This window comes from Pieris rapae, chromosome 22 (genome assembly GCF_905147795.1).
Source record: "Pieris rapae chromosome 22, ilPieRapa1.1, whole genome shotgun sequence".
In the NCBI taxonomy this organism is placed as follows: domain Eukaryota; kingdom Metazoa; phylum Arthropoda; class Insecta; order Lepidoptera; family Pieridae; genus Pieris; species Pieris rapae.
In genome coordinates this window covers 851,154-862,325 of record NC_059530.1, presented here as the reverse complement: position 1 = coordinate 862,325, position 11,172 = coordinate 851,154, and the positions used below count along the sequence as shown (strand labels likewise).

General features: G+C 33.8%; 1 protein-coding gene across 2 annotated transcripts in view; it reads left to right on the top strand.

Annotated features, from left to right (window-relative positions):
* Positions 1 to 508: 508 nt before the first annotated feature.
* LOC111000771 overlaps positions 509 to 11,172 on the top strand; it is a 28,461-nt gene continuing 17,797 nt past the window's right edge. Inside the window, exons 1-8 of one of the 2 annotated variants that reach the window (XM_045633242.1) lie at positions 509 to 565; positions 2,142 to 2,231; positions 3,373 to 3,411; positions 4,400 to 4,580; positions 5,399 to 5,566; positions 6,411 to 6,565; positions 7,480 to 7,606; positions 7,899 to 7,907. In XM_045633242.1, coding sequence (XP_045489198.1) covers positions 509 to 565; positions 2,142 to 2,231; positions 3,373 to 3,411; positions 4,400 to 4,580; positions 5,399 to 5,566; positions 6,411 to 6,565; positions 7,480 to 7,606; positions 7,899 to 7,907 — 826 coding nt within the window. Of the gene's footprint in view, positions 566 to 2,141; positions 2,232 to 3,372; positions 3,412 to 4,399; positions 4,581 to 5,398; positions 5,567 to 6,410; positions 6,566 to 7,479; positions 7,607 to 7,898; positions 7,908 to 10,576; positions 10,588 to 10,954; positions 10,964 to 11,172 lie in introns of those variants that run through there. The other variant, XM_045633241.1, reaches the window with a different exon arrangement.

The following is an 11,172-nucleotide window of genomic DNA, read 5'->3' as shown; positions in this document are numbered from 1 at the left end:
CGAAACGCGACCTATTATTCAGTTTCGAATGCGATAAACACCGAAGAGATAAACTGCGAATAAAGTGAAGACAAGTGATAAAGTACTGTGTGAAGTCTGCATCTGCTGTGTAATTAGTGCATTTCTGCGAGTAATTTGTGTTTATAAATTCCACATTGATTTATCAATAAATAAACCCTTGAATAAATCTACGGCGTTTTCTATCCGATCCCCTAGCTCGTAATAATATGAATATTTACGGCATATGGATATTATGTCTATAGAATAGAGGCATAATCATGGCATAAAGGAAATAGAGACCTTTAAAAAAGATATATTCATAACAGCTTTAAATAACATAATTAAATTAATAATAGGTTTATATATATTGATTATCGAATCCAGTAAGTACAAGGTTACTACCACTGAGCCACGTAGGAATATCTAAGATTAGTACTGCCTTCGTTAAACTAATTGGCTGTTAAAAATAATCGAACAAAAATATATCAAATACAGTTTGTTAGAGAAAATGGAACTGAGAATACTGCTTTTTCATTTAGTGTTAGTTCACAGTGGATATCCACCGGTAATTATCTTTCAATACTTCTTACATAATGGTCCAAAATGGTTGATGATTTGCTTTTTCTTAAAAAGAGTAGGTACCGAGAGTTTTTTACGCCGGCTTTTTCTCTCGGCCTACGCCCTCTGTCTTCTTTGCCGATGAGTAGGGATGCCAACAGTCTCGAATTTAATGACGTGGAACAAGTGATACCATGATGATCTTATGTTCCAAAATAATTTAAAAAAATAAATAATTTTAGTTTAGGTATATGTTTATACACAAGTATATGTCGGTGATACGTCTCGATTATCATGTCCAAACTGATGATATGTCGTGTGTATAATAAAACATACACGTGATATCGCTTGGTTTATTTATGACGGAGAGTAGTGACAAGAAAGGAGGGGTAGAACCTAAATAATGGTGCAGGAAGATACGAGTATATTCGCGTGGAGAAGGGAAGGTAGAAATTGAAGGAAAAGGTAAGTTGTTCGAGCCCTAGGATCGTCATGGAATCGAATTCCAATTCACCACATTCAGGGGGTATGTGTTGAAAACGTGACGTTTAGTATCAGTGGTAGAGTTCCAATGCACTCTCGCCAAAATGAGTGGAGAAGAGAAGGCTGAAAGACTCGCTACCAGTCGCTCAAGTGGCAGAAACTGTTGATTAAGTACAGATCGTTATGTTACCACATCAATTACAGTCGGCACTAAACTATTCGATTATTTCGTTGAGTTGAAACATCAGTAATATCGCATTTACGATGGAGAGTGTTATGTTATTCAGCATAAACTTGACGCGTTAATAATAATAAAGTTTAATAAAATACCATAATAATTGAGATGGGTGATAGTTATTGATATTTCCATTACATGGATGCCTCTACATGGATCTTGACACGTTGGTTATTTATACCGTTAATCTGAATATACCAACACACAAAAAATGTCAATACAAACAAGAAATACACTAACTTGTTCCTTTTTGTGAAAATAGCCGAGTCAAATCTTGAATTACATTACGAACACAAAACCTGACACCAATTTAAATCTTTTGCATCTTGATTTCAATTATTTAACTAGGATTTTACATTATTTAGATTATGTTCTTGATAGATCACCTAAAAATTAGGTTATGTTAGGGTGTTTTATTGTAGGAGAGTTGTGGATAAGATTGAAAAATCATAAGCGAAAAACAAATTTTAACGTAGCAAAAAGAATTTTGTACAAGAATTTTATAGCTTATCTTTAAACTAAGCGTTATTCTGTTGCAAAAACCAATTTTGGAGTTCAGGCACCTCTCATTGAAATTTGCGATTACATGGAATTAAGCAATACTTATCCGTAGCTGTATAATTTCTGTAGTTGTCTGAATTTTAAAGAAAGCATTGTTAAAGTGCCTCTCTGTATACCTAATCCGCTGTTTTGCTAACAGGGGGCAAACGGGCAGGAGGCTCACCTGATGTTAAGTGATACCGCCGCCCATGGACACTCTCAATGCCAGAGGGCTCGTGAGTGTGTTGCCGGCCTTTTAAGAATTCCTTGTAACATGTTTGAAAGGATAAAAAATGTATATATATGTATTGCATTGTTCTTACAGTCCGGGGACGAAGTTATTCCAGGCAGTGTTCTGCTTCCAGCGACGAGGCGTGGTAGATATCTGGCGAACATCGTGAGAAGACAGGCTGTTGTATGTATTATACATTTGATTTTAGAAATTGAATTCAACATTTTATAGTCGTGTGACGAATGCCACTAGTGTATCGTTTTGTTAAATTATACCATCAGTAGAATGCTATATCGCTGAACATGTTATAAATCAGTTTATCGTCGTTGATTTTTATTGTATTAATTTTCTCTTTTATAATTGTAATGTTTATTTTTAAATATTGTGCACAATTATCATTGAATTAAGTACATGTAATTTTTGAAGTGACACTTTTATATCGGCGTTGAAAAAAAATTACCGTCATACTTTTTCGTTACGCGCCATCTTTTTCTTGTCCCTACCATGGTTGATTCAAAAAGATAAGCCATTAATAACAAAAATATATTATAACGATATCAATGATAGAAATAATTATATTACAATTAATGAAATTCTGTAATAATCTTAGTAGTAGTATTGTCAATTGAATTAAATGTATTATTTGTTTAACTTTATCTAATTTAAGTTTATTTAACCAATTTCTGTAAAGTTGCAATATAGTAGATAGAAGTCAAAGAAGTTTCACTTTTTAAGTGTGTACACTAATACACGCACACATTTTTTTATATCGTGTGCGTTACGTTAGTGTGCCTTATTAAAATAAATTAAAAATCTCCTAAACTATTCGATGGCTATCATTTATTCACGACAAAAACGTCCTTGAACTAGGCTTTGAATTGTTAAAATTGCCGTCAGACTGTTTGGAAGGCATATATGAAGTATGGTTTAAAATGACAAAATAATAAAATCAATGTAACCAATTATTAATTGATAAAAATTCATGCTCCTATTTCACCATGCCTCCTGCTGATAGAGGACAAATCTTTGTTTTTAATTATTCTTTATTACTCAATATGTCATATGGAACATGGTGTAGTGGTTGCAGCTCCTTACAAACATTGTGTAAAAAAAAACTTGGTGAATAAAAAGAGTGGCGGAGAATTTATTACCAGTTCATCTCTTCCGTTCTACGCCCTTGATATGAGAACTGGCAGTAAATGTAAAATTAGATATATTTAATTTTTTTTGACGTTCAGAAGTGTACATTATGTTACCTATATGAATAAATGAATTTTGACTTTGACTCACTCTATTTTTTGTTTTAAGTGATTGATATTTGCAGGATGGAACGGGTATTAAATTTAACAAGGATGCCGATAGAGTATGTATATTTAAAGTATTTAAACCATTTAAGTTGCGGATGTAGGCACCCCTATAATATGCTTTAAGCTTTTCTCTTAATTACAAATATATCTACCAGTACCACTAGAACTTTTTAGGTCTAGATTTCTGTATCGAATCGTGATAATTTTCTTAATAAGTAAAGATAATCAGACTTTTTGAAACTAATGATATTAGTATCCTCACGATATGTACGAGCGAATGTTAAACGTGCTCATAGAATGAAGTACTACTGATGCACGGCCGGGGATCGAACCTACGGCCTCGTAGATGTAAGTTGTGCGCTGAAGCCATACTGCTGATCAGGATGAAGGAACACATAGTGGGAATGGCTTTTCTTAGACCCAAAAAGTCGACACGTGTCAGGCACAGGAGGGTGATGACCAACTTGCCTATTAGATTGACCCACGCCATTGGTTTTTTTTTGTAATTTCTTGTACACACACTGTAAAACGATACCACATATTTTTATATAGGTAATAGGAGGCAAACGGGCAGGAGGCTTAACTGATGATAAGTGATACCGCCGCCCATGGACACTCACACGCTCGCAAATGAGTTGCCGGCGTTTCAAGCACTTGGTGCACTCTTTTATTGAAGGACAGACAGTGGGTGACGAATTGGTACGGTAAAACTTCAGTGGGCGGCTGGTTCCACATATTGGTGGTGCGCGGCAAAAACTGCCTTAGAAAACTATCATTTGTGAAACGACGGACTTAGAGATAATACCAATAGACATGAAAAATATACTATATGTATTTCATCATTGAATCTGCTGTTGTTGTCATAATTATATATCTCTAAGGCGATACAATCCTGCTTCAAATTGTTTTGAATTAATTAAGTTCTCAGTTCGTTTAATTTATAAGTTCATTCCACAGTTTTAACCTTCATTTATTTAGAAAATATTTGACAGCAAGAGGGTGCAAATAGAGTTAGTAAGGGAGATGAACTTTAGCAATTTACAGATCAACGCAGAGGCTAAAAAGAAGGTGGATGTTCTTTCCGAAGAACTGTTACCATACATAATAGCAGAACAGGAGAGACGTACAACTTTGTACAAGCGTATAATGACAGCAATACAAAATGGCGAAAAAGGTGTCACCATAGCCGAGATTCGAAATAAACCACCGTTAATTATAAGAAAAGGTAAAATACATACAGTACTAAACCAATTCGATAATGTCAAAACAATGTAATATAATATTAACGTAAGATAGGCAATATTGCTACTATTAACTATCAAACATAATCATTTGTTATATAAGTGAAACCTATTGTGGATACATCTTTGTTTATTTTATGTTTTATTTTTAACTTTATTTTTATTGTAAAGACTGTATTTGTTTTGTTTCCAAATAAATAAATAACATATAAAAATGTCGATAGTCTCGGTGATAGTATTTAGTAAGTGCAACGTTTTTGTTACAAAATAACGTTTATATACCGGGGATTTGTTAACGCCCCAACCCGAGGGCTAAGGTTCAAATCTAATGACTCGGAATAAGTAATACAATGTCTATATGTTCCATAATAAATGATTATTTTTAAATTATAATCCTGCAAAGGAATTAAGTTTATCCGTGTCCGTTTTTTTGCAAGACAGTTTATTAACAAAGTTAACGTATCTACTACAATATTATAACAATTTACAAGCCCTATTCGTCTTAGGGATTGTGGGGTACAATTTTAAAGTCTCTACGATAGAAAGAAAGAAACACAAAACAAGAAAACGTTTCAACGCGCCTTACTAAAAGAAATTTATGAATAAATAGTTTGTTTATAAATAATTGGTTATAAATAATTGGTTTAGCTAAAACTAATGTATTTAAAAGTCAATTTATAGAGGGAAGCATTTTCATCATCACGTGTTTAGCTTCTTCTTCTCAATCTCTTTTGGATGCCGCGCTTCTAAATGACATGGTGCTTTGACCAAACGTGATTAGCTAATGTTTATATATTCTCAGGAATGCTTTACCGATGCCCATCGAACCGAGCTCCCAAAGAGCCAGATGGATCTGGTATCCTCATGTGTGAAGACAGCATCGAGCCGAGTCAAGTTATGTATGACTCCTGTCTCAGTGCAGAGGACAAAGAGCTCTATGTTGCTGAGAATAATTACTTCTTTTGTAATCGTAAGTCAGATATTAATAACGTTTAACACGTTGGATGCTTAACAATGGATACATAGTAATAGCCGGAAACCAGAACTTTTTTGGCGAATTTTGAAAATATGTTTCTTATTATTTTTATTAATCGAGAGCTAGGGATGGCAATGGTTAAAAAAAATTAACGGGACGTTTGCACGGATCCGAGTGGTTGGCACCGCTACTCTGGTTCACTTGGATCCGAGAAAAGAGAACTTAATGCGTTATCTTAATAAAATATGAGCTCAAGTTGAAGGATTGTTACGAAACCTACAGTGTAACTAGCGTGCAACCAACCAGGCTCCAGAAGATAAACCACTCTATATGTATGGAAATTGTATTCGTTTTTACAACAAACTCCCAAGCGAAGTAAGAGAATTATCCGTAAATAAATTGATAACTCTTGTTTACATAAAATGACTAAATGATCCTGATTCAATGAGTGATTTTCTTCAGTTCAAACAATTTGTTTGATTCAGAACTTGACGATTAAAAAGAGTGGCGGAGAGTTTCTTGCCCGCTTCACGATTAGATATAGATTAAATTTAACATCTCTGATGACGTTCATAACTGTACCTATATAAATAAAATATGAGTTTATTCTGTAACTGTTGATTCTGTCAGTATCTATTTTAGAATCTTGTCAATCTAATAGGCAAGTAGGTAATCAGACTCCTGTCAAATCTGTGCTGTATCAACACACACGCCAAGTATGGGTCGAAGATCGGTTTCCTCACGTTTTCAGGCACATAGAAAATCCATTGGTGTAGCCGTGAATCGAACCCAGATAACAAAGCAACATTTGCCTATAATATTAAATATTTCTCCGCAGGTCACAAAATCGAAGGTCCTGACTTGCCGCGCAATGGTTCAACTGTTATAGGTTGTGCGCCGATAGAGAGGACGTCTCTCAACTACACAAACCTCAAGTGTGCCTTGGAGGACACTGACGATGTTGTTGTGCATTACAGATATTATCCTGATAGGGTAAATTATATCAGTATCTGTAATACGTAAAAAAATCACCATTGGTGCTCATCATTGGACTCATCATTTGTCAATCTAATAGGCAAATGTTATTAATCCTGTGCCTGGTACACGGCTTCGACTTTTTGGTTTCCCCACGATGTTTTCCTTCAGCCTTCGAGAGAAGAACGCACATAGAAGGTCAATTGGTGCACAGTCGGGAATCGCACCTACGATCTCTGAGATGAACGTCGCAAGCTGGTTCTTTTTTCTTTTTTTCATTTTTTGTTGGTTTCGAGGCAACAAAAATACATTTCATTTATTAAATTCTATAGATGTATCGTGCATTTTATATAATTCTTGAATAAAGTTCTCTTTAAATATGTGCACCACCAAAATCATCCTCTACATCTTGAACCCCCCTAAATTTGGGGGGAAATCACTGCTTTACCGTCAAAGCCTCCCGCCCATTTGCCCCTTGTGCCTATAATATTAGACATCGAAGTGACAATCGCTTTCAGATTGTAACTTTTTATTTTACGATTTTTTATTTAATTAGCCAATAGCTTTTCTATACACCAAAGAGTTGACATGAACTGGTTGAACATGGCTTACCCTATATATAAAACTTATAATTAGTGTTATTTCTGTGCGTATGAGTTTGTGTGCGCGTCGGAGTGTGAGTATATGTGTCTATTTGCTAAATATATTTTGTTTTTAATTTTTGTAAGAGGGTCCAGCACAGCGGATCAAACGGGCGTCTAAGAGAGGAGAACACTACAAACACACATTAAATATTGAGCACAAATTCTATTTGTGTGTGCGTTATGAGAAATGAAAAGTTCTCTCATTCTCCAGAAAACAGCTTATTAAGCTTTGAACACCTTTTAGAAGTAGTTTAGAAAAAATAATTAATCATTAATTTACTTCTGCAGACATACAAGTTTGTGACAGAACTGGATCCAGACCGGGAAGTCTGCGATCACTGGAACCCTTGTCAGATAGGCTACATTTACAGCCTACCTACTCCAGACCAGGCCTTACTAGCCAGTGAACTGTGGCGTGAGTAACTAAATCTGTATTTCATAAAAAAAATACTGCCGAAAATCTGAATCTGAATGTGGTTGTTAGTATCAAAACATAAAGAACAATCAAAAGGCGGGCAACGCACTTACGAGCCCTGAGCATCGAGTCCATGGGCGGTATCACTTAACATCAAGTGACCTTTCTGTTTGTCTGTTCTACAAAAAAAAATATTACGTCACATACATTATACAATAGGAAAGAAAACTGTCTCCAATCTGAGATGACAAGATTTCACAATAAGCAAAATTAAATAACATTATCGTTACAGATAATTATGGTAAGTTTTTTGAAGTTATTTTATTTAGTTAATTTAAATTACATCTGAACATTGGATACGAAATTTTATAGCCTAGCTATATTTTATAGCTTATAATTTTATATATTAATTAGTAAGAGTTCTTTTCGAATTATTAAAAAGATAAATTATAAGCGATATGACCGCCAGTTGTTTTTTATCAAGTTTCAATTTTATTGATTATTATTTAACCGTTTTTTACAGTTGAAAGTAAGTTTATCACATTGTATAATAGAGAATTATGAAAAAGACTTTTGTTCAAGGAGACAGCAGAGAGCATATACTGTGGCAAAGCTAACTTACTTGCGAACTAGTAATTGTAAATTTGGTATTTTCAATTGACGTTCATAAGTATACTTGGTAACCAATGAATTAAGTTATTTTGTGTTTTAGTTTGAGTACAATCTGCTTCTTTGTTCTCTTACAAGTAGTAGATCAGTTATCTGACACTCTACTTGTGCACCAACATTTGAAGGCACAACTTCATACTTACTTTTTTTTGTATGAGAATCATAAAGTATAGAATAAAATATTTTTAATTAATCAAACTATGTACTATTGCTATGTATGCACTTGACATCTTATAGGTAGTTCTGATCCCTTTACTAAAAAACATTTGGATGGGAATCAATAAAATCTTTGGAGGCGGTTTCGACTGCCTTATCAGAGTTACATTTGGAATTCCTAACCAACCAGGAGATATTTGAGATCAAAGTGTACGAGAAAACGTAAATCTCGAAGAAATATTATTGAGTGTGATTGACAAAATAGTTGACGTTTGTATCCCGCGCTGCGATATCTTTCTCTCTTTCACTCTCTTTTCTTCTATATTTTTACGTAAGTTATTATACCTACATGAATTAATGATTTAATTAAATAATTCCAGGACAAGATGGTATGTTTAGTTAATTATATGAATTAGACTTTATCGTTTTCCCTTATTTATACATCAATATATTATATTTTTTTTATACATCAGACAGAGATATAAACAGGCAGTATGCTCATCTGTTTTTTTTTTATAGAACCGGGGGCAAACGGGCAGGAGGCTCACCTGATGTTAAGTGATACCGCCGCCCATGGACACTCTCAATGCCAGAGGGCTCGCGAGTGCGTTGCCGACCTTTTATCGAACTTTGATCTGTTGTTAATTAATACCACCATCAGTAGACACACTTCTGGCAATGCCTGCCTTGCCGTCCTTTTTATAATTATTCCTCTCTTTTCTTGTAGAACCTTAAGTCGTCTTAAATGTTTGGAAATTTTATGGGCACACATGATGGCGGTGCGCGGCAACCTGCCAAAATAACGCTCACTTGTGGAATTACTGACGTCGAGTGGATACGGGTAGAATTTCGTATTCTGCGTCGACGTCAGATGATAAAACTATAAGGGCCTGTTTCACAATGTATGGATAAAGTGCCAAATAGCTATGCAACACATAAATTATTCGAAAGATAAAACTTCCAAATAAGATACTTCGAATTTCATGACGTATAGCGCTATCTGACAGTCGTGAAACGCAAAAATACTATTTATCATACCAATAAGTAACAAATAGCTTATTTGGAACTTATCCGGATATTGTGAAACAGGGCCTAAGTCTTTCTGTACGCAACGGGTGTGACCGGATAATAGATAACTGTTATTTTATAAGACAGGAGGCATAGGAGTAGGCGACTACTTAAGTGTTTACCGAGGCCCATGGACGACCGCGAGAAACTACAAACACTAGAAAGTTAAGGGAATAGTACGCTATTATTTTACCGGTATTAGTCATACCGGTTCAGAAATGCCTGAAATGGCAGCTGGTACCATGATGTGGTTGTCATACAAGAACACAACTATTTTGATGATTTTTTTTCTTATAAATGTTTTTAATTTCAGAATACGAAAGTAAGTTGAATAATTATTTATTTATTCATAAAAATACATACACTATATACGAAACAACAAAATTGATTATTAAATACATAGAAGCACAATATCGCAATTATCAGCAAAATTGTCCAAATTCAGTCTGAAAAACTGATCTAGAATTTCAGGCACCTCTCACGAATTCTTCGCGATTATAACAGTTTAAACAGTCCTAATCTGGAGCTCTATTTTTTTTATTTTTATCTGGAGCTGGAAATATTCAGTAGTGGGCAGATTAATTTTAAAGAAAGCCTTGTTAATTGCCTAGCTCATACCCAATCCGGAGTTTTGCTGGTATTTTTTTTATTTTATAACAGTAAATAAATGGGTTGGAAACTACGACCATGAGAGTAGCACGCTCTTATACATAATTAGCTATTAAACAGAAAAATAATTATAAAACAAAACTTGTTTATAAATATTAATATTAATTGTTATTTAATTATAGAAGACGGTATGTACTTAATAATAATTATAAATTCACCAGATCTGTTTGCTTTTACTTCTTTTAAAAAGCTTTGAACTTTACGCTAAGAAAATTCAGCCATCATTCTCTTTATTTGTTTTTATTTGGTTTAGTACTTAGCACAGACTATATATATTTTATATAGACGTTACTAGGTACTAACATAACTTCTGTTAGTCATTAGTGATTGTTCAAAATATTTGTAATTTGGAACAATCAAAATCGATTATTATTACATATAAATTAATAATTTTATTGTTTTTCTAGAAATTGTTCCGCGTAAGTATAACTAATTAGTCACTTCGATGTCAGCTCGAATAATTCAGAATTTCAGACGTTTTAATATTTAACACCCTTTTTCCTTGAAGGACCCTAAGATGAACTGTTACTCCTTTTCATCAGATAATTAGTTGTTTTTGTAAAGATTTATGGATAATAAAATGATATTTTCCTTAAAAAAAAACACCAAATGGAACTTAGTTGCGGCGCGAGATTTCGCTTCATGAGACATTCAAGTTATTATTCTGAAACCTATTAGCCTGGTTTCAAATCCTGTGTGGTGGTCCTCGCTGCAGATATGAACTATTTGATAACTCGATCATCTAGATCGGATCAGTTGGTTATAATAATAATTATTTGTTTTTAGCGATACCAGGTAACTTTATAATTTTTAAGTGTTATGTTAAATATATAAAATTAATATTCTGAATGTAATAACACAAGACCAACACATTGGTAAAACAATCTCTTTAAATATTATAAGCTCGTATGGTCACGTGACAATAATAATAATAATAATATTTATTTCTCACAATAACTGCACAAAACTTCATACATGATAAGTTACAACTATTTATTAATTTA